Source organism: Stigmatopora argus, chromosome 10 (assembly GCF_051989625.1).
Source record: "Stigmatopora argus isolate UIUO_Sarg chromosome 10, RoL_Sarg_1.0, whole genome shotgun sequence".
NCBI lineage: Eukaryota > Metazoa > Chordata > Actinopteri > Syngnathiformes > Syngnathidae > Stigmatopora > Stigmatopora argus.
In genome coordinates this window covers 15,963,699-15,991,634 of record NC_135396.1, presented here as the reverse complement: position 1 = coordinate 15,991,634, position 27,936 = coordinate 15,963,699, and the positions used below count along the sequence as shown (strand labels likewise).

The 27,936-nt window shown below is 40.6% G+C and overlaps 1 protein-coding gene across 2 annotated transcripts; it reads right to left on the bottom strand.

Moving 5' to 3' along the window:
* Positions 1-1,942: 1,942 nt before the first annotated feature.
* On the bottom strand, positions 1,943-27,560 carry fam168a (family with sequence similarity 168 member A). Of its 2 annotated transcripts, XM_077611012.1 has the most exons (8): positions 27,367-27,559; positions 20,334-20,442; positions 19,819-19,910; positions 14,396-14,476; positions 11,933-12,078; positions 8,597-8,783; positions 8,235-8,362; positions 1,943-8,038 (listed from the first exon to the last, which is right to left on the bottom strand). In XM_077611012.1, exons 2-7 carry the CDS (start codon positions 20,393-20,395, stop codon positions 8,250-8,252), a joined length of 681 nt encoding a protein of 226 aa, XP_077467138.1. In that variant the 5' UTR covers positions 20,396-20,442; positions 27,367-27,559; the 3' UTR covers positions 1,943-8,038; positions 8,235-8,249. The 2 variants fall into 2 exon arrangements, with proteins under 2 accessions (XP_077467138.1, XP_077467139.1); XM_077611013.1 differs by lacking the exon at positions 20,334-20,442 and having other exon boundaries at positions 27,367-27,560.
* Between the last annotated feature and the right edge of the window lie 376 nt (positions 27,561-27,936).

Genomic DNA, 27,936 nt, shown 5'->3' with positions numbered 1-27,936 from the left:
CTGGCGACGGCGGCAGCGACCCTCCGGTGCCCCTGGACAAGGGGGGCGGCGACGGCGGCGAGAGCAACTCTCCGGCCCTCCCGGCTGAGGGGGCAGGCGGCCCCCCGAGCAGCCAGGGTAAGGTGCCCGACGACCGTTCTAAGATTCTGGTGTCTGTTAAGGGCAGGGGGCTTGGCCAGCACTTTAAGGAGCAGCAGGGAGGCCCGCCGGACTGGCTACTCCCACTCCTCTCCGAGGGCCGACGTGGACGCCCGCCGGATAGGCCCCTCCTAAGCCTCCTCTCAGGCCGGCGCGGACGCCTGCCTTACCGCCCACCTGGACACCTCGTCACCGGCCGGCGTGGACGCCCGCCGGACCGCCCACGCCTCGTCATTGGCCGGTGCGGACGCCTGCCGGACCGACCACTTCCTCGCCTCGTCTCTGGCCGGCGCGGACGCCCGCCGGACCGGCCACTCCCATGCCTCGTCACTGGCCGGCGCGGACGCCCGCCGGACTGGCCATGCCTCGTCACCGGCCACGCCTCGTCACTGGCCGGCGCGAACGCCCACCGGGCCGGCCACTCCCACGCCTCGTTACCGGCCGGCGCGGACGTCCGCCGGACCGGCTCCTCCCTCATCTCTTCACGGGCTGACGGGGACGCCCCCCGGACGATGAAGACGGAGCTCAAGCCTGATTTTTGTTTTTCCCTTTTCATGGACATACGGCATTAGGACGTCTAGGATCCGTCCGTTAGAGGGGAGGTACTATCAGGAGTGGCCTGTTTGTCCCTCCTGACCTGCCGTCAGAGAGCAGCTGCAGTCAATCTGCTGATTGCCTCCTGTTTTGTTATTTAAAGAGCAATGAGTCATAGTACCATTGCCGGATCGTTACTTCTGTTCCAGCATGCGCCCAGCATGCTGCCGTTTTGTTTCCAAGCCATTGTTGATTTATAGATCCCTGTTGATTTATTAAAGGATGTCGTTTGAAGCCAACTGCCTCGATTCAACTCCCGTTTCCCGCAGATGGGTCCTAATATATTCCCGATCGCGCCGCGATCGTAACAATATTGATAAGACTTACCAGTGCTGTGTACGATTACTTCCTTTAGAACAGTGGTTCTTAACCTTGTTGGAGCTACCGAACCCCACCAGTTTCATATGAGCATTCACCGAACCCTACTTTACTGTAAAATAAAAGTGATTTTTTTAAAATTCAAGATGTATAAATTCCTCGCAGCACTAATTGGCCAAACAATGTCATGTAAGCATCTGCAGCTAGTGATGGTAAAGTGGCGCATGTAATTGTGGATAGACATGATGATTCGATGTGTCTTGACTTCCGCGGCAGAGGCTCCACCGAACCGCTGAGACCGACTCACCGAACCCCCAGGGTTCGATCGAACCCAGGTTAAGAACCACTGCTTTAGAACAACCCCCAAACGATAGGATTTGTTTCAAAACAAAATACTGGTGGTTTAGTCAGCCTTAATAATACTTACTCCCCTCAGGAAAAAAATGAAAACAAAAATGGTAAAGCGATAGAGGCTACCTATGCAATTGATTCCGAATCGATTGCCACGCTGAATTCACACAAGACGAATCATTTGTCAGAACTTGTAACTCGGATCATTCACAATGCACTCGTGTTACCGAATTCATCAGGTTTGCACTGCAGTTGAATCAAATGCGGAATTAAGATGTGGAAGCCGTAGCGATGGGGTGAATTTCGAGGCATTGGAAATTTGGTTACTTTCCCGAAATGGTGGCTTCAAAAAAATATATAAGTTACAATTTTTGGGGATTTCCGGAGTTTGGGGAGGTTGTCAGGAGTCCCGGAGTTTGTGTTACTTGTCGAGGTAAACTCCGGAAATTTTGGAGAAGTTGGCAGCTCTGACATAAAATACTTGTTCTGTGTGAACATTTATATCTGGGTGAAACAAGGACATAAACCAAATGAGACAGTCTTCCTTTTATAGGAAAATTTTAATAGTTATTCAATGTTCTACATTTTACAGTAAATATACAATTACAAACGTGGCTTAGTTATAGTACTAAGATCACTAACTGATCTTACAAAAAATAACCAACATAAAAACATTAAAAAATAAAAAACAAAACAGATTTACACTTCATATCACAAGCCTGACGCAGGTCCTTCATTCTGGACCAAATAGCTAACAAACAATTCACTTCTCTCAACGCTTGACAGACATTGGGCTTCCGTTTCCAAACACAACCGTATGGTAAATGTAAATGCCATAGCATGTGCAAACTGGGTACCAAACTAAAAATTGCAAAAGTTGAGTTGCTCCTAACACTTGATCCAAGAGGAATAGATTCAAGTAGGCTTTCTTTCTAACGTTTTGTTGATATTTGGAAGACGAGGAATTTCCACTTTTTGCATCACAATTAGTGTCAAAGTGAGACTTTATCGCCGACAAGTTAAAATTAAAACAGCAGCAGAATATCCTAACCTTACACGCGTTGATTTTTTAAAAAATGTATATTTAAGCATAAAATAAGACTAGACTCCAAGGCAAAAAGTAAATGAAGACAAGGTGAAAATGGAAGGCGAGAGGAACTCTGAATGATTTGGTGAAACTTTTACTGCTAAAGTGAAAAAAATTAACGTCAGGGAAAGAAGAGCAGTAAACTGTTTTTCCATACAACTCTCAGGGCAGAATAACTCGAGTGAGGCGGCGGGGGGCACAACTACATTATCCCCTAAACACATCAAAGTGTGTAACTGTCCACTTTTAAATTAAGTGCAAATTGAAATAATCAAGGAGCAAACAATGGAATCTAATGAGGAAACACCACCTTGGAAAACAACTGCTTTGAGCTAATTGTTTTGGGTAATCATATAAAAGAATAAAGCAGATCTGCCTCTCAGGGTTCCACAATAAAAGAGGCAATATCTAAGCACACACCTCTGCATTTTTTTAATACTGGCAACAAGGCCAATCAAAAAGTGTCAATCCAGGTACAACTTTTTCTTTCATTATTTGAGTTATTAACTTGAGACCTACTGTTTTCGCTCAGATTTTTGTTGACTTAAAACACTCCAAAATGGAGGGTTTACAGTAGTACAAAGTATGTGTACCACATGGGGAAAATTAAAATCACAAGAAAAATGTTGCAAACCTATGAGAAAAGCTTCTCTTATCACAATTTGTATTCTCATAAAATATTACTTTTTCCTCAAGAAAATTCTTGTAAAATCACAACTTTTTTTTGTTAAATTTGTATTCAGCTTTTGTACCTCCCAAAAACTAGACAATTTTTGCAGGCTTGCTTATCTATACAATAAAAAGGAACCGGGTTTATTGTCATTTAGAACGCTTGACCAAACAGACACTGTACTGAGTTGTGACATGGATTTAAAAATAATAATAATTAGGAGAAACAGATAGCAAAACAAGACAGGTAAAAAAAAAAAAAAAATTCTGACAGGCAATATGCTTTAACAACATTGTGAGAAAAGAGGACAGTCCTAAGAAAAGAGTCAGAGTAAGCAAGATTCAACAATAGTTCACTAGTTACTTAGAGGAAGAACAAATTACTGAACAACAGTGACGTATGGCACAAAGGGCGCAGAGGCTGAGGAAAGAGACATCGGCCTGTCAAAGCAATGCTTCCTGGTCATTCTCAACTCAGGCAAGGTGTGAAAAGAAAACAGCAACATGGAGGTTTTCAACTACAGTAATACCTTGACATACGAGTCAACGTACGAGCAATTTGAGATACGAGTAAATTTTCGAGCAGATATTTACCTTGAGATACAAGACACATTTTGATATAAGAGCATACAGCCTACAGTGTCATTATAATTAAGTTTAGTGTAAGGTTAGATTAAACTTATTTTTGAGTGTTTGTATCGTAATCCAGGTTCATTTAAATTTGTTTATGTTATTTTACGAGCGCGTTGCCGTGCAAAAAGTGTCTCTCCCCCTCTCTCTCCCCTCCATGAAATCCGTCTAATTTTAGTACTATTAAACATCATTACCAATAGTAATTTGTTACTCTATAAATAGATGGTGAATTAGAACAAATACAAATGTTTTTCCTTTCCAATATCCTGTTTTTGGTGTTTTTTTCAGAGGGTTGGAACGAACTAATTTGTTTTTAGTTCATTTCTATGGGAAACGTTGATTTGAGATACAAGTGAATCGACATACGAGTTCAGTCACGGAACGCATTAAACTCGTATCTCAAGGTACCACTGTACAGATTGCAGGTGATCAAACCCTTGCCTTCAGAGCCACATGCATTATTTAATTACACTGAACCCCCTGACCCCTCCCAGCACATGTATGTTGAGGACATACACACGAAAGAATACAAGGAGCTCAAATAAAATATCAAAAGCATAAAACAATAGCTGCCACAAGGATGCAACCATGCTTAGGTAAAAATACATTACTGTACCACTTGTTGTATAAATATACTGTATTTTTTTGTGAAACTGCAGATGCTATTGGATACACCTGAATATTATGCATACCTATTATGCAGAATTGACCAAAGGGAACAAGTGAAGAAATACTGTAAAGTATGACAAATAGCTTTAAAATTAAATACCCCCCAACTACCTCCCTGCTGGATTAAATTGTTGGTGCTTTAATTGCCCATTATTCAAAAAGTTTAATTCAGGACCAATGTAAGAAGAAGGAAAAAAGAGTTCTTGATCTGACAAGCATCTGTATGTAATATTTCATGAGAATTAATTCTCTAGTGTACAAACATTTGTGGACTAAGAATACCTCAAACACAACATTATTATTTTATTTTAATTACAATATAAATGGTGTCTTGCACATTCTTGGAATAAAAAGCCTACAGATACTTGGTTACTTTGCAGTAATTATAGTACTATTCTTAATGTCGTTCTACCTTTGTGCAATGGTTCCTCACAATTATTCAATACTCAAATTGTTGATATGCAGTTTTCTTATTATTGTTAATGATCAATATAAAGGCTGCATATAGAGCCTACAAACTAAAAAATAAGGTGGGGTGCAGGCGTATTTCCCCTTAAAAATCCATTCAAATGCTCAACAGAATATTACAATGTTAAATGAGGCTTTACCTCTAATTTTATTGCAATATCAAGCCATCTCATCTACATACCGTATTTTCACACCTATACGACGCACCGGCTGAAAGGGCGCCGTCTCAGTTGCGGGTGTATTTTCTGTTTTTTTGTCAATACAAAAGGTGCTTTGTTTCAAAGGATGCACTGCAATGGTTGTGCTAGCATGACACGCACGTTAAAATGCATGCTAGTCTATGTTTTAAAAAAGGCAACAGGAGCAAAACTGAGTTTGATTTTGTTTAATTGACGTAATGTGTATTCGTGAAAATATAAGTCAAAGTATTCAAACATCTACAAATCTGTCAAAGTCATCCTCTTCTGTATCTGACAAAGAGTTGGGCCAAGTGTGCGAGTTCGCCAACAATGCTGGGTTTCATCTCATTGTCAGGGTCAGAGTTGTTGCCATGGGGTTTCATAATAGTGATTCCAGCTTTGACGAAATCTCAAACTACAGTGCTCCCAGGCATCGACAATCCATTCCAAATCGTCACTTAACTCGTGCGACGCTGCCTGCCCGTTATTGTATGGAGGGTTAAAAGCGCTACGAGCACACGGAAGTCAACTGCCTTGCCACTCGTCTGGGATGTTTTGAATGGATTTACCGTAATGCTTTGAATGCACGAGGAGGCTATTTTAGGGTGAAAGTCCGCTGGGTTGACCGCAATAAGTAGCGTGTCGGTAAGAAACCAGTCAGTCAAGCGTTCAGGGTCATACATTTTGTGCATAAACAAGGCGCACCGACTGATTGGGCGCCAGTCCATTTTAGAGAAAAATTTAGACTTTTAAGTGCCCCTTATAGGTGTGAAAATACGGCACCGTTGTTGTAAATGCTCTTTATTACAACATGTTATCTACATGTAAAGCAATTTGATTTTGTTTTTCGGCAAATCCTGAAAATGACACAGGCCTAAATCTTCACACCTGCCACTCGGATTTCCTAAAGATTAGAACCAATTACCAAAGTGTTTAGTGACATTGTAATTGTCGCAGTCTAATTAGAAGCATGTATGTCTAAAGTGTTCATTTTTATTTTTTTAAACCTAATTTTGTTGTAAGGACATATTTTTGTGAACAGGTAATGTACATACTTGTCAAAGGACAGAAGCTCTATCTTACATTTTCTTGAGAATACAAGATTCTTTTAGTCACAATTACACCCCCAAATAATCACAACTAGGCCACATTTTGAGTTATATACACATTAAGAACCATTTGGAGTTAAAGTGTATGTGGAAGTCAGGTACTCTGGCAGAAACTAGCAATGGCAACTGTGAATGTTTTTATCTTTTTAAGATCAGTAGGCCAACTTAAAAATATCGGTGTGTGTGTGCCACTTTGTGACACTTATTAAATTGTTTGTTTAATTTATATAAATTGTTTACAATAACGTTCAAGTTTAGTTTTAATTTAGCTTTTTGTTTATAGCGTCAATTTCAGTGGTCGCTTTATCTTGGTCAATAATCTGACTATAGTTTTACAACTGCTGGCCGTTTGGTTATTGGTCCCCGTTTGGGTGAAGGAACAAGACCTCATAGTTGCTGAGGACAATACCCAGTAAGTGTTAAACAGCTCAGTTTTGCACTCTGAATGGTACAACTACCAAAACAATCCCGCTAAACTCCCTTTGTCCGTCTTGGATTTTCTTGTGTTGTTCAGTAACATAACGACTCACAGTACTGTACATTAAGTGCCTTTAAAAGGTTGTGTTTTCTACCCCCACGCAAGAGCCTGTTTTAATAATTGTGCACAACCACCCAAGCCGTTCACATGGTTATTGTAAATATTTTAACCTTTTGCTTAACATACTGACCGACATCAAACAATCTAATAACATCAATAACTAAATGGGAAAAAAGAAAGCTCTGTAGCGCTATTAATTAACTGTATAACAACATACTAGCCTGCATAGTATGTGGCATGAAGTAGGTGACTTTTTTAAGCATATATACTACAAATGATGCCTGGACACTGTTAATAGCAGTGTACAATAAACATAGAGACAAAGTTGACTGACTCACAAGAAGACAACAAGATGTTGGAAGACAAGTGAGGTTGGATTGAAAGTGAAACAAAGCTCATGAGATAAATGAGGAAAAGGAACTGCTGGTGGAAACACAAGAAAATCAAAAGTATGGAAACTTGAATGGAAAAAGACAGGAATATAAAACAAGAAAAAAGGAAAAACCTGCATCAAACTAAATTTTATAAATGGGTATTTAAAGCCTGTGCTGATATCTAGTTCTGAGGAAATCTGGCAGCATAAGTGTGTCTAGTGTTCAATGACTGAAGGAAAGGATATTGAGGAATAAGTGCGGAATACTTTCTAGCCAACTGAGCAGCAGGCAGGACCACATACACCCACATATTTGACCCCCACACCCCAACCAACACATACACACCCGCACTCACTCTCACACACCCACACTCACCCTCTCACACACACACTCTCACACACTCTCACACACTCTCACACACTCTCACACACTCTCACACACTCTCACACACACTCACACACTCTCACACACTCTCACACACTCTCACACACTCTCACACACTCTCACACACTCTCACACACTCTCACACACTCTCACACACTCTCACACACTCTCACACACTCTCACACACTCTCACACACTCTCACACACTCTCACACACACACACACGCACGCGATTGGTCTGTGTCTTCTTGGAGTTTCAATAATAAACAGAAAAAAGTAAGAGTGGATGGAGAACCTAAAAAATTATCATATTAAAACAAAAATTAAAAACATGGTAATGACTGGTTGGCAAATTAACAGATTAAAAAAAAGAAGAAAAAGAAAAGCAGCTTTTAAAAAAAAAGTTAGAGAATAATAAAGTGGCTGTTGCACTTTAGTTTTGTTCTGTAGACATGGTTCCAAGTTCCCATGGTTACCGGAAGTCTGGGTCAGAATTGAGCAGTTGCATATGATGGCGGACTCCAGATCTTACAAGACAGAAAAAGAACACAGATACAGGTTTGGTGATGCATTTGATGAGCACTTGATGTCTCAGATGAATAAATGTTGCGAGTGGAAATGTGAGCGTTGTTGTCAAGGAGATGAAAAAGGAACTGTAGTAGGAATGCAAATGGAAAGGGAATGAGGAGACAGGCAATAAAGATAGGTCAAGTAAACACTTACATAAATTGGCAGCCTCTACCAGTGAGGAGGGACATAGCTGTACCCAGGTGTGCCCTGAGGCCTGTAAGTGGGCACAGTCACGGGGTGTGCTCCGATAGGTGCGTGCTGGGGTGTTGTCAGCAGTGTCCCTTCACACAGTTAATTAAGAAATTAATAAGGTCAAAATGATTCTTAAATTTGCTAGTAAGAATACATAAAATGACAAAGATCCTGGATTAGCTGTCTAGGTTTTAGTTAATCCTTTTTTGAAATATGATAAAGGCAAATCTCCCTACTACTTTTATGTACCAGATTAAGATAAGTGATAGAATTCCAAATATTGATAATGAACTGGCATCCAGCATGTACGAGATGTGTCTTACCTGCACTCATGGCCATGGTTGTTCCGGCTACCATCCCCATGGCAGCCATGCCATTGTTTCGGGGACTTGGTACAGGGACAGGAGCTGGGTAGAGTGCTGTAGAGGGGATGCTGTTTGGTTGCACCACCGTGGTGTGATGGATCACATGTGGCTGCGCTGCATACACCGGTTGGGGATAATATGCACCCTGTGTGAGACATACACAAGAAAGGTAAATAAAAGGTAATATTTGGTTTTAGTGAATATTGCAAATAAAGTTACACTAGGAGGAAAACACTTTTCCAATAGTTGGTGTAGCAAAATGAATTTACAGCTGATAATTTAACCTGAAGTCTGTGTTTTTTAAGGTTTATCTTTTACATCACATGTAAAACTGATTCCAGGGTATTTCGTCGCCGGAGGCTTCGCCGAACGGACGCTTCGTCGCCGGACAGTTCGTCGACCGGACACTTCTTCGACGGACAATTCGTCGCCGGACACTTCTTCGCCAGACAGTTCGCCTAACCTTAACCACTAACCTTAACCACTATTAAAGAAGACGAAGGAAATTCACATATTCTTCATTAAAGAAAATAAAACAGCAAAAACTCGCTCAACAACACAAACACTAACATTTGGGCGTGTGCAAGTGCTAAATGTGCTCGTCTCTAAACACACTACGCACGAAACGGTTCCTCGGGGGGCACTGAGTGACTCCACTAAATTACTATTAACTGTTTGGTTGTTAATCGCGAATTGATGTGGCTACGATTCTGACTGGATGCTGATATTTGTTATGAAGAATGCCAAAAATACTGCATCTCTGACTTTGATATAGACGCACACGTTTGATTTTAAATAAAGAAATCTATTGTCCTTTCAAAGAACAAATTCTATTGACTCTATTAATAGGAGCGAATGGGCCTGTTCTTAAAATGGCCGACAAGCGACGACGTCTAGCTCCGTTGCCTCACAACACGCATCGGAAATCTAGTCTCTATACACGATACCTATGGGAATACCAAGCCAAAAAAAAAATAAGGAAGACGACGAAGAAAGTGCGCTCAACGTAAGAACCGTTTAACGTAGGAACCGTTTCGTGCGTAGTGTGTTCAGAGACGAGCCCATTTAGTACGCACACGCCCAAATGTTAATGTGTTTGTGTTGTCGAGCGAGTTTTCGCTGTTTTATTTTCTTTAATAAAGAATATGTGAATTTCCTTTGTCTTCTTTAATAGTGGTTAAGGTTAGGCGAACTCTCTGGCGACAAATTGACCGTCGACAGTGTCCGGTCGACGAAGTGTCCGGTCGCCGAAGTGTCTGGCGACGAAGCGTCCGGGGGCGAAGCGTCCGGGGGCGAAGCGTCCGGGGGCGAAGCGTCCTGGGGCGAAGCGTCACGTCACCAGTCACGGATTCCAGGGCCAAGTGGGTGCAGGTTTTCGTTACAACCAACCAAAACAACACCTTTTCACCAATCTGTTCTCTTACAACTGTAATCAGTTGATTGCAGTCAGGCGCTGCTTCTTCCAGCATACCTCCTCATTGGCCTAACTGTCTGCGCTGTTTTAGTAGGGGGGAAAACTTGCACCCACTTGGCCCTTTGTGGAATTGGTTTGACACCAATGTTTCCTCTAAGCTGCGCGCGTGCGCAAATGCGCACTACTTTCGCGTTCTCTGCGCACAGCAAACATATGCACCGCACAAAATCAAAAACCGACAAACACCGTGTCCAGCCAATGATATGATGCGGTTCGGGTCACGTAGCGTGTGTTTACTTCCGCGGCATGAGTTCATTTCGCAGGTTAGCATATAGCCAACAACTCGGTGGAGCTGCTGCCAAGCCTTTATCATGGCCAAACGAGTCAAAGTAAAAAAGAAATGCGGTTGTTCTAAGATGGAATGGCTGTCGGAGCAAATAGAAGAACAAGCGGTGAAATTGGGTGAGAACTGTCGACAACTTTGCCAAGTGTACGTCTGTGTGTTTCAGTGTGTGTGTGGTTTATGTCATCGTTTGTCTTCAATTTACACGATGGACTATAGATGGAAATTAGCCCTTGGCTGCAATATTACATATTTACATATGTATGTTCATGAATATGTGCTATCCCTTATGAAATAAATCAAATCAAAATCAAAAGAAAGTTCTCTGCAACACATACAGTGAAGCTAAAGTTGTAAGCTAGTTTTTCGATGGAAAAATATTGCACATAAATGGACGCTTAACTATCTCGAGTAACACATTCAGCAGAAAAGTCATTTGAAGCAGAATGAGAAGTTAGAAGGACAGATGTGAAAGATGAGGTCAACTCTCTCTCATGATTATAGTTTTGAGAGCGACAGATTACCTGGTTGATCGCTTTCAACAGTAAACTCTCTGCCGGGAGCGAGCGTGCAACTCTCTGCCGGGAGCGAGCGTGCGAATCCGGCGATGAATTGCATGTACACACACGCCAATAGATATTTTGATATTAATGCTTTTACATTGTCAATGCAATTACAAACTCACTCTCTCATGATTATAATTTTGAGAGTGAGAGATTACCTGGTTGCTCTCTCTCGCTCTCTCATAATTTGACAGCGAGCGAACCCGGCGACCAAACATCCGGACAATGGCCCGTCCGTTCTCCGAAACGTCCATTCGATCCCCCGTCCGGGGACCAAACGCCCGGGGACCAAACGTCTTTCGACGAAACGTCCGAGTACCCTGCCTCTTGTACAGTCGCTTTGTCTTTTTCCATATTGGACACAAACAAAGTCTTTGGCCAGGCAAAATGGAACACTATGTAGTGGCATTTCCATTCTTCACTACAAATATTGTATTTACCCTCCGTTCTCCCCGAACAGCAAAAAGCCAAAGTTTATCATATACTGACACGGCCAATTTATTTTTTGTTGTTGCCATTTTTCCAAGTAAAATTTGTGTATGACACACTACACGGCTGTAGCACAGCTGGAACACAGCAGATAGCCGCAACAAATCAAAGTATGGCAAGCTAGACTGACCTACTGTGACAAGAGTAGGACTGAATGCACAACATTTTCCTTTTCATACATTGTTTTTATTCTTTTAAAATCACTCTACATGAGACTATGGAAGAGACGATGTGCATGTAAAAGACAATTTCCTAGGAAAACTTGGGTGTATCTGAAATACTTGCATTTGATTGGCTAAAATATGTCTGGTGTTTAAAAATGGCTGATCATTTTCTGGAAATGTTGGCTTTTATTGGCCACTATTTGACAGTAAGAAAATGAAGTTAAGATGTTTTTCTAATTTGTAAACAAGTTTTTTTCTCTTGGTATCCACTTAATCAGAGAGATTGCTAATCATTAACACATGTTTATCAAGTAGCCTTACCTGTGCGTACAAGTTCTGCTGTGTGTAGGCACTGCGGATAGGGTACATGGCAGTAGGATAAGGGGTTGGCGTTGGGGTATAGGGAGGAGGTGCTCCATTTGACTGAGTTGGTGGTACTTTGTATGGGGTGCCAGCTGCAGTATATCCTTAAAAAAAGAGCCGAGGTTAAAAGTAAAACCAGATGACAGCATTTTGACCACATGAACATTAGGGGGGAAAACAATTTGTCAGCATGTCAATATTGCAAAAGAATAACTCCCACTATCAAAATGGTAATGAACACCATGAGATACTCCCATTATTAACATCAATGGTAGCAAGAAAGTTTAGATAAAAATGTTCTGTTGTTCATAAATTCACTTACATGTACGAGTAGAAAGAAATCAAATACATTCAAAAAAACCTTTACGGTTAAAGATTGTTATTTTAAGTAAATAATTGAATCAAGTGTTTATATATGATTCATCGTCATTATACAAGTACAATTATATTTAAAGCATTTACCATAAAGTGCACACATGAAAAGATGTATATGAAATAAAAATTAAGTTAGGTAAAAAAAAAGGTGACTAAAGTTGATAGCAGCATGTGAGGTAGCTATGGTGTTTTAGTTGAGTATAAAAGTGCAAGATAAAAATTTGCAGTGCTAAGGCTGAAGTAAAAGTCAGAACATTCCTCATTGATATGCAATGGCAGTGTCATGACATTATACATATACAGTGACAGTACTTAAATCTAGATTAGGTCCTCTTGGGTGGAAAACTTGAGTTGAGTATGGTTTAGAGCAGGGGTGGCCAAGTCAAAATAATAATAATAAATACGGTACTTATTAATGAATTATCTATTTATCATTTATTGAGTATTTATTTGTTTGTTGTTGAATATTTGTGCACTTTGTGGTAAAGCTTTAAAATCACATCATAATTGTATAATGACAATAAAAACATTCAATTCAATTAGAGCCTCCGTCCGGTGCCCGCCATTTCTCTTCTTCGGACCGTTGTTGTGCGGCACAGCCTTTTGACTACCGAGATCTAGAGACTGGCTAGGCAATTTTGGTATCCTCATACCATGTGACTTTCTCTCAGTCCTCTTCTGGATCATTATAATGGTCTCTGGAAAACTACAGGCGGGCTCATCCGTATACTGACATTAGCAGGGACATGCAGCTGGTAATGCAGGATGTGGGTCGGTGGGGGCGTAGTGTTCGTGATGCTAGCCGTTTTACTTTGGTCCAAGCTCTCTGCAGGTAATTTACTAGGTAGGGCCCTCCGTGTGGTTGTAGGATTTTTGCTTAATGTTCTTCACTACTCTTCATTTTGATGTCACAGGGCGAAATCTTGTGAAACAGGTCTAGGGGAAATTTTAAGTGGTGTTGTCAGTCTTACATTTTCTAATTATTGCACCCAGAGTTGATATCTTCACTCCAAGTTGCTTACCTATTCCAGATTAAGTTTTTATATTACTTTGTTTCTGGTGTCCCTTGACAGCTCTCTATTTTTCTTTGGCCATGGTGCAATTTCAAACGTGTGTCATTGATCAAGTTAAAAAGTGGTGGATAGATGACTTTATTGCAAAAGTTCCGAGTGTGCTATCTTGGAATCATGCTTGTTTGTTATTGTCAAAATATGTATTTTCCTCTGTAATTTGGAAATAAATTCTCTAAAAATCATACAATGTGATTTCCTCTTCCCTCCTTTTCCTCCTGACTTCCTTTTTTTCTCTCATTTATCTCTCATAGCAATTGGTGGCTAATCCACAGCAAAAAGTGTTCAGGGCTATGTAGTACCACAGAATGGCCACGCAGAGGAGCTTGAAGGTAAAACATGCTACTAGCTAGGGCTGCACTGCTTATGAAAAAGCTTCTCCTGCACAAGGACAAGGGAACAAAGAGATGCAAGAATTATTCTCTCGTGTTCTCCACACATAAGCGGGCATTTGTGCGTTATAATTGCTGTTTCTAAACGGTGGAAAGAACAATATTTGTGCATTCTTATCAATGCACTATGATGTACTGTGTTGTGTGGGAAGGACAATGAATTTTGTTTCAATTTAAAATAAAAATATATTTTATGAAGAGAATTTATTCTCAGAGGAGCACATTCATTTGTTTTCAAGCTTAAACATCATCTTTAGATCCGTGTATATTTGGTGCTGAGCACTTATCTTAACAATACCTGACAATGCTGTACACATAAAATGATTTGTTTGATGATGCAAGAAAAGCCTCGAAGCAGAGCAGGTTAAACTACATTTCCAAGTATTATATAATACAACAAATATTAAATTATTCATGTCAATAAATGTTTCATACACTGCATTGTTTAGGTGTATTTCATCCTTAAATGCAATTTCCATACCATTTCTCATTTTAGCGGTGGATAAGCCTGAATGAAGCCTTCACAAGTGATTATGAGCTGGTTAAGAAAGAGTATATATAGACTAAAAATGAACTAGACTCACCAGGTGGATACCCAGGGCTTCCTGTTTGATATAGATTTGGCGTATATGTGGGTGCCGTGGCTGGATACCCTCCTGGATAGCCTGTTGGACACACACTAGATTAACAAGGAAATGAAACAGGGAAGTGCCACTCATAAAACACATTGGGCAATGTTTAGGATTGGGTTATAGACACCTACAATTGCTCATTAAAACATCTATATTAGAAATAATATCAGCTCAACAAAGGCAACAAGAACTACAGTTGAGGTCAAAAGTTTACATACACTTGTGAAGAACATAATGTCATGGCTCTCTTGAGTTTCCAGTTACAGACGCTCCCCTACTTACGAACGAGTTAGGTTCCGAGCGATTGTTCATAAGTTGAATTTGTTCGTAAGTTGCTCAGTGCTATATTTTGTATTATAATTTATGTTTAAGGCCTATATAAGTATATTGAAGGTTTATATAAGTGCATTTGCATGTTTAAGGCTTGTATAAGTAACACACATTGGTTTGTACTGAAAAAAAAACATTTAATACATGGAGAGAATACATACAGTACTGTATACATACATTAGAGAGAGATTTACTAGAAACTGGCCGAAAGAAGCTATCTAATGACGATTGCAGTTTTCTTTTTTTCATCATAAATGATGCGGTAGCACTGTATGGCATCATTCAATTGATTTGCAAACTTTGTGCAACGTTCAATATTTGGGTCCTGCCGCTCCATCTTTATGTTTATAAATGGCACTGACGGTCGAACGATTCAAGTTGTATTCACGTGCAACGCTCACCACTTTCTCACACGCATCAAGCTTTGTTATTATTTCCACTCATTTCAAATGAAATGGCTTGCCTCTTCCTTGCACCTCCCTCAATAGAAGCCTTTCGCTTTTCACCAACCATATTGAATGATGGATGCACGAGATATTTAATGATAAAAATGAAAAAGGTTCTTTGCGCACTGGAGATACGTTCACGCACTTCCGCACTGCAACGAACTGGGCAGAGGAAGGTAGATGCTGGGTGAGCTGAGCTCTCACAGCGCCAGGCGTCGGTTTGCTTATAGAGCAAACAGGTCCACTGATGATGCTATTGCCATTGCTCTTCATACAGCACTGAGCCACCTGGAACACCCTGGGAACTACGTGAGGATGCTCTTCATTCACTATAGCTCAGCCTTCAATACCATAAAACCGGACATTCTGACTGACAAACTCTCCCACCTTGGACTATCCTCTTCAATCTGCTGCTGGATAAAGGACTTCTTGACCAACCGACCACAGACTGTTAGACTTGGTCCCCACCTCTCTTCCTCCATTACACTAAGCACTGGCTCCCCTCAAGGCTGTGTACTGAGTCCTCTTCTGTACTCCCTGTACACCTACGACTGTACACCCACCCACCAGTCTAACGCCATCATCAAATTCGCTGACGACACCACTGTGGTCGGACTCATCTCAGGAGGGGATGAGTCGGCTTACAGAGATGAGGTCAACAATTTGTCTTCGTGGTGCTCGGTGAACAATCTCACACTGAACACCACGAAAACTAAAGAAATAATCCTGGACTTTCGCAAACACGGCACAGATCTGGCCCCACTCCTCATAAATGGAGTATGTGTAGACAGGGTCCAGTCCTTTAAATTCCTGGGGGTCCACGTCACGGACAAGCTCTCATGGTCTACAAACACTACGGCAGTGGTGAAGAAGGCTCAGAAACGACTCCATTTCCTCAGGGTACTTAGGAAGAACAACTTGGGCACCAATCTTCTGAGAACCTTCTATAGAACCACTGTAGAGAGCATCCTGGCGTACGGCATCACAGTGTGGTACGCTGGAAGCACGGCGGCAGACAAAAAGGCCATGCAGAAAGTGATTAACACTGCCCAGAGGATTGTCGGCTGCTCTCTGCCCTCACTTGAAGACATTGCCAGCCCTCGTTACCTCAGCAGAGCCAAGAACATCATAGGGGACCCTTACCACCCTGGTCACAATCTGTTCCAGCTGCTGCCCTCTGGCAGACGCTATAGGTCCCACAAAGCACGGACAAATAGGCTTAAGGACAGTTTTTTCCCCACATCCATCAGAAATCTAAACTCGCGCTAACATAACACACATTCCCCTCTGCGGTATATGAACAGATGTTTGGTTGGTGATCTGCCTGCTACTAGCTGACTGAGGAAAGGTAAGTGGAAGACAGTGAGAGGAAGCGAGAGGTAAGCGACCTGTATCCTCAACAGCGGAATGACAAATTACAAGTCCGTAACTTACACTTATTAGGTCTTTTGCCGATTAAACGTAGCTTATGGAGAAGCACCATCAATTTCGTCACACGCAGTTTCTGCGTGTGATGACAAGTAGGCTTTTGTGTTGTGATAATGACGACAGGGCCTATGTCCGATTATTATTATTATTATTAGCGGCGGAAAGAAGCACTACTCGGAAAAAGGCGCGCAATACAAAATTGAACTTACGAACATTTTTCGACATAAACGCAATTTGCAGACATGTTCGTATGTACCGTTGTCCGTAACTCGAATGTTCGTAAGTAGGGGAGTGTCTGTATTTCTACAACTCTGATTTTTCTCTGATAGAGTGATTGGAACAGATACTTTGCCACAAAAAACATTCATGAAGTTTGGTTCTTTTATGACCTTATTATGGGTGAACAGAAAAAAGTGATCAAATCTGCTGGGTCAAAAATATACATACAGCAGCGCTAATATTTGTTAACATGTCCCATGGCCATTTTCACTTCAATTAGGCGCTTTTAGTAGGCATCCACAAGCTTCTGGCAAGCTTTTGGTTGAATCTTTGACCACTCCTCTTGACAGAATTGGTGCAGTTCAGTTAAATTTGATGGCTTCCTAACATGGACTTGTTTCTTCAGCATTGTCCCAAATTCTCAATGGGGTTTAAGTCAGGACTTTGGGAAGGCCATTCGAAAACCTTAATTCTAGCCTGATTTAGCCATTCCATTACCACTTTTGATGTGTGTTTGGGGTCATTGTCCTGTTGGAACACCCAACTGCGCCCAAGACCCAATCTTCGGGCTGATGACGTTAGGTTATCTTGAAGAATTTGAAGGTAATTGTCCTTCTTCATTATCCCATTTACTCTCTGTAAAGCACCAGTTCCATTGGTAGCAAAACAACCCCACAGCATAATACTACCACCATCGTGCTTGACGGTAGGCATGGTGTACTTGGGGTTAAAGGCCTCACCTTTTCTCCTCCAAACATATGACGGCGAGCACCAAAATAGTGTGCTCGCCATCTTACTGGGTGTATTGACAAAATAAATACATATCCCAGCATGAACCGCGCACGGGGGGAAAGGAAGTCGCAGGCTGCTTACCGTAGTTGCGAGACCTGTAGAGGATGGTGTACCCTATCGACTGATTTATTTTATTTTATCGTGATAACAATTTTAATATTGGTCCATATATAAGGCGCATTGGATTATAAGGCGCCCTGTCTATTTTGGAGAAAATTTAAGCCTTTATGTGCGCCTTATAGTCGTGAAAATACGGTAATATGATATTCTATTCTCCCTCTATTGTATATCTTCTTCGGCACTGAGAGATGAAGCGGGGATCTGACTTCCACCATTTTTCACTTGTGTTCCAGTTTCGAGTTTCAGTGTAGATTTAGATATTTTTATGAACTTTTTTAATATACCTCAGAAAAACTCTGCGATGTAGTGAGCCGCGAAAGTTGAACCGGCCAAGTGAAGGATCACAGTACATTTTTTCGCGCCTATACAAAAATGCATTATCATGAAGTGCATTTATCAAATACTACAGTTATAAGCACATTGAGACTGTAATGTATTAATATCTACATGTAATCCATACATAAAATTTTTTAAATAGTTTAAATGTACTCAGCGAAAATATTTCCTCTCCGTTTGATATTAATTAAAAAAACTGGTTAATGGGAGTTTTAGTTCAAGTCCTCCTCCACAGTCCAGACCTTGAAGGGCAGCCCCCTTTCAGCGAGGAGCTTTATGTTCGGGATGAAACAGTTTAAGATCCAGTCCTTTGTGAATGCTTTTGTCATCCAGGCTTTCCGTTGCTGATCCAGTAGACAGACAGCAAGGATTTGTTCTTGTTTTTTTAAAGCAGGAGGACGGTCGAACTTGTAGATTAAGGCTGGCTTTAAAATTAAACCAGCCAGTATCATCCCCACACGAGCGTCAGGTGATCCGTGCGAACCCAGGCATTTTCAGTTTATCTTTGAATAAGAATGTCCGTGAAGGCATCCTCTTCCAAAAACAGGCTAGTCATGAACATGTTTAAAAAATTGCTCCCAATAGGTCATTCTCCATTCTTCCTTGTGGTGACCGAATGTTCGCTGCTTCCTTCTTGATGTAATGCACGGTAGATTGTTTTATGATGCATTAGATGACGCAGGACATCTAAGAGGCATTTTCAATGCCGATGCGGATTCCATACAATGCTGGAAAAGGAACGGCGTAGTCTGTGTGTGTGATGCCAAATGTATGTTATGTAATCCAAAGAAAAGGCACGATGTCCTTCTATTATCGGTCTGTCATTCTTCTTCTGCGGTGAGTGCCACCCATTTCAGCGCCGAAGAAGCGGTATCCTGACTTCCGCCATTTCTCACCACCATTTGTCATCTCCTTTGACATTTTTATGAACTTTTTTTAGACTTAAGATAAAAAATGTACTGAAGCCGCAAAGTGGTTAAGGACCGTATCGCTTTTTGTGCTTTGGCTTAACTGATGGTAGCCATTTTGCATATACAAATGCTAATTGCCACAACACCAACGAAAAATTTGAAAAGCCGTACAATGAGTGTTTTAATAGTGGTGTTTAAGAAGTTACAACGGTAGAACCCATCCCTGCTCAGGAGCAGTCATCCAAATAAATTGTTGTATGACAGTAGCTGCTAAAGTCCCATAGAGATCATTGCGGTGATAAAGTTAGCTGCTAATATTAGCCAGTGAGACTGGTGTGTGCTTAATTTTGTTCTAAGTCTTTCAATGAAAATAATTTACTTCTGAGAAAGCAAAATCATACCGAAAACATTTGTTCATAATAAGAAAGTCAGCTGTAATGTAGATGTTTTGTTTTGTAATTTGCGGACTATTATCCACTAATTTCTGGATGTTTTGGAGAACGAAGTCCTTGATAGGAATAAAATAAAAAATACAAAACATTTTTGAAATTTTTTTGGGTGAAACATTAAAGATTTGAGAGAACATGATTACACGTTACCTGGATGATCATGTCAGCTGATATTTAGCATTTTGATGCAATTGCAATTACATTTGATACTTCGATTGAGATGATTGTATTATTCCACCCCTAATAAGCAACAAGTACTGGTTTGGGACCAAATGGTGCTGCAGATTCATATTTGAACCAAGTATAATTTAGATGTATGCAGATTTAATTTGTATCTGTCTTACCCGCGAAAGCCATGTTTTTGGGGTTTCCATAGGGTGTTCCAGGTTGAACGGGGCTGTAGACTGGATTCATGGCTGAAGACAACCTGTTTTTGCTTAAAAAGCATGAAAAAGACAAAATTGTGACACGATGAAAGACAGGTCAGTTTTAAGGCGGGAAAAGCGGACGGGAGAGAAAAATTTCAGGACTATCAAGTGTACACACACACACACACACACACACACACACACACACAAACAAACCCCAAACCAAGCCTCTTATCTAGGCAAACACCCAGCCAAAAAGATTTTGCCAGCATTTTGAAATCAAAATTCCTCATGAATTTTAACACCTTCTGTAAGCTTAACAAACACATATTCAACGGCAAACTCATACTGGAAATTGATAAATATCGCCCCCCCCAGATGCATGTTGTTTCCTGGCAAAGATGGGCGAGGACTTCTTTGTAACTTTCCTCTGTACAGAGAGCAGAGCGTGGACAAGTGTGTGTTACTGTGTGTAGATGTGTGCCGCGTACCTCTTGTGCGTGTCTGGTTGATACATGAAACTGAATTTGTCTGTGGGATGCCCGCTTGCCATTTCTTGCTGTATGCAAATGAGGAAGAAGTGGAAGTGGATATGCAAATCTGAAATTAAAACAGTGAGAGTTTATGATTACAATGAACACAAGAGAAGGGGAAAATGAAATACAAGGCAAATAAAATAGCAAAAAAAGTAAGCATAACTGTAAACGCCAAACAGTTAGGGATAGCAGCAGGGAAGGCAATTATGCAGTGTGTGTGAGTGCAAGTGTGGTCTTTGACAGCACAATGCATTAAGTCTGTTATAACGACAAAAGTGTTCCCTACCATATGTTATGGCCCCACTAAAGCATCATTCATTTATAGTCATTGCAAAATTAAGTCACATTAGCGCAAAGAAAACCTGGAATGTTGCCACTGAAGATATTCATTATTGGCAAAATATACCTTGAAAAAATCAGATCGGGAGTAAAAAAGTCAAAATTAGGACATCCCTAGTTAAAACATCCTGGGTGGTTACAAGATTGGATCATATTTAATATGTTAATTCATGGAAACATTACCGTATTTATTCGCTATTTAACGCGCACCCATAATTTGTGACTAAAAATTGGTATAACATTTTTTTTAGTTTTTCTCAGCTCACATCAAGGATTGCACAAGTACTGGTAACTGGCAAATGCTGAACACGTCGCCATGACAAAACATTTATTCACAACATATGTTACGGAAACCTGCTAAAACAATTCTCAAATGGAATTTACAATTTTAAATCCTTAAAGTCTAATTCATCATCATAATATTTTAAATTTTTAAAAAACTGATAAATCATCATCAGATTCACCAAACAATTGATTCCATTCTTCTTGATCAAGGATAGCGGTTCGTGGGCGGACTTGTTTTTTTTTTTTTTTTTTTTTTTTTTAACAACCATATTCCCTTAAAAACTTGCCGAGGGCTATTTGGAGAGGGCTGGCTTTTGTAAAAGAAGGTCGATTGTCGCCATCTGACGGACAAAAACAGGTTCTAAATCTCTCATTATACATAACGGCTGCGGGGGGGGGGTTTCACCGGCAGAGGGCAGTGTTTCACCTGGATTTGTGTATAACGCGCACCCGAACTTTGCTTCAGTTTTTCGGTACAAAATATTGTGCGTTATTTTCGAATAAATATGGCAATAACTTCTGTGCACATCGTCTTAGATAAAATAAAAATCTAACTGATTAGATTTGTATTCTATAATGAAGACATCTAAAAGTTGCGTAGTAATACCAACAATTCTTAGAGGGATGATCTGGCAAGTCTTTTTTTTGTATGTTTGTTGGGGCGGCCCTGTGATTGAGTGATTAGCACATTGGTTTCACAATTTTGAGATCAAGGTTCGATCCCAGGTCTAGCCCTTCCTGTGTGAAGTTTACATTTATTCCCTGGGCTGCAATGGGTTTTCTCCAGATACTCCGATTTCATCCCAGGTAGGCTGGTTGAACACTCTAAATTTGGCCCTTTGTGTGAGTGAGAGTGTGAATGGTTGTTGGGGATTCTGAGATAAACTCGTTGATTGAAATTGATTATCCTTCTTAAAATCAGATGGCACACTTAAAATCTAGTGTAACATTTTCAAGAACCACAACTCTACTTTGAAGGAAAACCTGGGGAGATCGGAGGATGAGCAATTAAATTTTGATTAAATGAGATTAACCAAAGATGGACCTTCACCCAAGTGTAGTGAAAATGCATTGAACTTATCTTTAAGGAGCCATTTAATTTTTGTTACTACTGTAACATACTCCAAATAAAGCCAAGGCAATTTTTGGTTCTGTAGTATAAAAAAGAAAAACAATAACATATATTTAATACAGTTATACCTTTACATCCAAGTGGCCCAACATATGAGAAATTTGAGATTTGACGAAAAGTCGGAGCAAATTTTTGCCTTGAGAAACGAGAGTTCCCGATGCGGCCGAGTATGCGAGAGACTGCTTATGAGAACAGCATCGCTCTATCTTTCTCGCTGCATCTCCCTCACGTAAAGATATCTACGAGCACCGGCCGTACAGGTTGCATTTTTTGCGTTAATCAGTGCAGAATTAAGGGAAAAACAATGGGTCCAAAGCAAGCCGGTGCAATGAAGGGTAGTGAGAAGAAAAGGCGTGTGATGACAATTGATATTAAGCACGAAATAATAGAAAAACATGAGTGCTGTACGGGTGACTGAGTTGGCTCGCCTGTACGAGGAGTACCTCAACAATATGCAACACCCTCAAGCAGAAGGATGCTATAAAGCCTTTCAAAGGGCTACCCATCATTTCCAAGCTGTACAGTGTCATTCATAACAAGATGGAGAGCCTTCGTTAAATCTATAATCCTTATAAAGCGTGATTTATGAATGGATGTGTGGTTCGGTGGGTGGTATTGTGTGTATGTTAAGATTCTCTCGATATGTTTGTCCAAAACGTGCAACGTAGAGAGTTGATTTTTTTTTATAGTGGCCAGAAACAGCTGTCAGATCATAATAAACGAGTGATTGATTTTTTCACTAAGTGTGTAAGCTCAACTTTTATTTATTAAAGCTGAAAGCAGAGTTAATGTATGAATCGTTGTTTTTACATTATCTGCCCTAAACGCACCGCATGGCTGATTGGTCGTAAGGTAGGACGCCTTTCCACGTCATTTACAAACGTTATTTTCAGAAGAATTTCCGCCAGCTAGTTTCCAGGTGCTCCCCGGCAAAGGCTCTGGGGTCCTGGGTTCAAATCCAGGTCACGTCCTCCTGTGTGGAGTTTGCATGTTCTCGCGGGCCTGCGTGGGTCTCCTCCAGGTTCTCCGGTTTCCTCCCCCATTCCAAAAAAACATGCATGGTAGGCTTATTGGACCCTCCAAATTGCCCCTTGGTATGGGTGTGAGTGTGCATGGTTGTCCGTCTCCTCGTGCCCTGCGATCGGCTGACCGATTCAGGGTGTCCCCCGCCTCTGGTCCGGAGACAGCTGGGATTGGCTCCAGCACCCCCCGCGACCCTATTGAGGATAAAGCGGTTCAGAAAATGAGGAGTCTTTATATATGCTTATAACTGTAATATTTAATAAATACACTTCTAGATAATTTTACTAGTGCACTTGTACTTTTGTGTAGGCACGAAAACATGTAATATTGTAGTAATAATAGGGGTGATACTTCGCGTTTTTTCGATTATCGCAGCCATGTCTGGTCTACATCATTCAGGAAATTCGAGGGGATTACTATATTATTGTAATTTTATTTATTCCATATTGCACTGCGGTTTTGAAAGCAAATCCATAAAAATAAAGAATTACTGGAGGTTTTATTATTCATTACTTTTCAGTGTTAGAAGGGAGTTCTTATTTCTTACGTATTGCACGACAGAACACCAAAACGCTATTTTAAATCCTCAGATTTTATATTATTTGCTCTTAAGTAAGGCAGCGTAGTTACCTTCATACTTGATTAAAATGTAAAGTCATGTATTTATACTTATTTACACAAGTTTGAAGTTTCAAAATTGAAAGACAAAAGAAGAAATCGATATCGACTGAAACAATTTTTGTCGTATCATCCTGGTCTACCCTGTCGTGTGGTTTATCTGCACTTATGAACGCACGTGCACACACTGTGAGCAAACACAATTGACTGAACCTCATCAGTGCTTCATATCATATTCTTCCCATGTCTCAAGCCTGCAGGTAAATGTTCAAGACATCAGTCCACATAACTTAATTCTCTCGCTAACATGTATATAACACATCAGAGAAGAGGTTATTGATAAGCAAGATGTCAAGGGAAGACAATAGGAGAAATTATGACATTTGAGGACAGCTTGTAATTCTTTTTTTATTTGATATACGTAAAGGAGTTAATCAATTTTATGCAAATGTTCTGAAAACGTTACAAAAATCGAAAAAATGTTTACTAGGCTTAAAATGGGCCAAGTTCATCCAATGTTTTTATTTTATTTGAATTGGCCATATGTGAGGTAAATTTATATACAGACGCTCCCCTACTTACGAACGCAATTGGTTCCGAGCGATTGTTCATAAGTTGAATTTGTTTGTAAGTTGATTCAGTGCTATATTTTGTATTATAATTTATGTTTAAGGCCGATACAAGTATATTGAAGGTTTATACAAGTGCATTTGTATGTTTAAGGCTTGTATAAGTAACACGCATTGGTTTGTACTGAAAAAAAAAACATTTAATAAAATGGAGAGAATATGTACAGTACTGTAGAGAGAGAGATTTATGTATTAGAAACTGGCCAAAAGAAGCGACCTAATGACGATTGCACAGTTTTCTTCTTTTTTTCATCATAAATGATGCGGTAGCACTGTATGGCATCATTCAATTGATTTGCAAACTTTGTGCAACGTTCAATATTTGGGTCCTGCTGCTCGATCTTTCTGTTTATAAATGGTACTGAATGTGCAACGCTCACCACTCTCACGCGCATCAAGCTTCGTTATTATTGCCACTCGTTTCAAATGAAATGGCTTGCCTCTTCCTTGCAACTCCCTCAATAGAAGCCTTTAGCTTTTTACCAACCATATTCAATATTGGATGCATGAGATATTTAATGATACAGATGAAAAAGGTTCTTTGCACACTGGAGATACATTCACGCACTTCCGCATTGCAACGAAGAAGAAGGTAGATGCTGGGTGAGCTGAGCTCTCACAGCGCCAGGCGTCGGTATTAGCGGCGGAAAGAAGTACTACTCCGAAAAAGGGGCGAAATACAAAATTGGACTTGCGAACATTTTTGGACTTAAACGCAATTTGCAGACATGTTCGTATGTACCGTTGTTCGTAAGTTGAATGTTCGTAAGTAGGGGAGCGTCTGTACTAGTTTCTTTTTGTGAGGCTGAAAATAGTTTACTTGCCAATTTTGATGCGTTCTTCAGTTGATTACTATTTAGTTTTCATATTGCAGAGCAAATTTTACTTTTAAGGCAAATTTTACAAAAACAAAAATTCCTGTCTAAATTTATGCAGGTTTTATCATTCATTACTTTTCGTAGTGTTTGCAAGGAGTTGTCGTTTCGCTTATTGCAACAAAAATGCTTTTTAAAAATCATTTATGTTTTTTTAATGAAGATAACGTGGTTCCTTTCATTAATTACAAGTAAAGTAATTCATTTACTTATTCACATTAGTTTGAAGATTCAAAATTGTAAGACAAAAGATGTGATAGTTATCGTTAGAAATAATTATTGATAGACTGATAATTTTTTTTTTATCGTAATCATTTTTGTCAAATTGCCCAGGTCTATGCAGTAGTGTTATGTAAGTCAGAGCTGCCATCGTCCGTCGACCCCATTTCAGGAGTACCCTTTTCCCATTTCCGGGGTGAATGATTTCACGCAAAATCAATATAAAATGTAAACAAAAATAAGCGTGGGACAATTTAAATCAAACTCTTTTCATGTTTTTACATCAACTGAAATATTGTGTTTTTGCAAACTATTGAAAAAGTACACCATAATGAAAATAAATATAAAAGTGAACAAAAATGTGTTGATCATTTATTGGCAAATTAAAATGTTCTAAAACATTAACACAAGCTTTTCAGCTGGTCCCTTACCCGCACATGGATGTTGTGCAAATGTCAGTCCTTTTGGAGATGGCATCAACATAGGATATTTTGGCGAATAAGAAGCAATAAAGTTCTGCAAGTGTCTGGATTTTTTATAAATGTCATCCAAATTACGATCCATTTTGCACTTATTCTGAGGAGGCAAATTGAATTGAAAGCTTTATTGTTATTGACTTACTAGTGCTGTGTATGCCTACTTCCTTTAGAACAACTTTAGGATTTATTTCAAAACAAAAGACTGGTAGTTTAGTCAGCCTAAATATTACTTCCCTTATGAAAAAAAAGAAAACTAAAATGTTAAAGCGAGGCTACCTATGCAATCAATTTCGAATCGATTGGCACGCTGAAGTCGTACAAGACGAATCATTTGTCAGAACTTACAACTCGGATGATTCACAATGCATTCGTGTTACTGAATTCTCACGGTTTACAGTGCAGTTGAATCAAGATGGCGGAGGTCGTAGCGATGGTGTGAATTTCGAGGCATTTAAATTGGAAATTTGGTACTTTTTTTGAAATGGTTGCTTCAAAAAAAAAAAGTGCCAAATTCTTTGGATTTCCGAACTTTAGGGAGGTTGTCTCGGTGTTTGCGTTGCATTTCCAGGTAAACCCCAGAATTTCCGGGGTAGTTGGCAGCTCTGGAAATTGCCCCTAGAGTAGGTTAGATCCAAGTGAGTCCGAAGTCAGTCCATTGTGTAAACAGCAGGAGAAAAACAAAACACTTGCCTACCTGACCACAGTCGACATTTTTTATAAATACATCCCCGCTGGTTAATGTTTTTCTATTTGTCAACGAGGCATGCACTGGCGATGCGTCACGTTCCAAAGATAGTAAGCAATGTCAAAATTGCCATTGTTGGACAAAAATTGTCATACTCCAGCAAGCTCACCGCACCATTTTAAAAAGCAACTCGCTGATGCCATCTTGCCAATTATGACCGTGTTAGCTCCATTTTGCACGGATGTTGTAAGATATGCATACTACTACCATTCCGGGCACTGGCAGAAATCTGTACGAATCTTAGCTTAGCTCGCGTGCTCCAAAGTGCAATGCAAAGAAGCGCCGTAGCATCCCTCCATCTTCCGAACGCACGCGCCATTCAAATTGCTAATCAGCCAGTTAGCTGGACTAAGATTAGCAGATGACTAATAAAAGGGGGTGCAATCGCAGTGGGCCACATTAGACCGGACCAGACCAAACCAGAACAACACATTCAAACGGCCCGTCGACAAACTTGTCTGACCGCAAGCCATAGTGATCTCGCAATTACTCTCGTTTCCATTCTGCTGTTTTGACTAGCCTGGCTAGCCTAGCAAACACAGCCAACAGGGGAACAATCGGGGGTATACTCGGGAAAGAAAGAGTCACTAAACAAAAACACTTATGGGTGACTCCCACCCCCACGCAGCGACGACGACACTTACCAACGTCACCCGGTCGAAGAAACGAGATTACTACTTTCTTCACTTGTGTCCTGTGGACTAGTGTGGTTCTCGCGCGTGGACTTTAGCTTTGGGTCGGTGCGGAGTGCCTGAGCTCGAACTGCGTTTGAGTGGGCCCAGTGGCGCTGTTACAGACAACTCTCAGCTACAGACGAGTGGGGGATGGGTGATGCACTGGGTTAAGGGAGGGAGCGAGCAAGGATGGATGCAGAGATGCAGAGAAAGGGGCTATGGACAACCAATTAAAAAGAAAAAAATGAAAGGAAGCGTAAACAAGTTTAGAGGGTCTTTCCACTTTTGGAGGAATAAAATAACCACTAATAGGAAATAAACTGGGCGTCGCGGTGAAGCGAGTGGTTAGCTCGTCAGCCTCACAGCCCCATAGGGTCCTGGGTTCAAATCCAGGTCGGCCAACCTGTGTGGAGTTTGCATGTTGTCCCCGGGCCTGTGTGGGTTTCCTCCGGGTACTCTGGTTTCCTCTCACATTCCCAAGATATGCATGGTAGGCTGATTGGACAGTCTAAGTTGCCCCTAGGTATGGGTGTGAGTGTG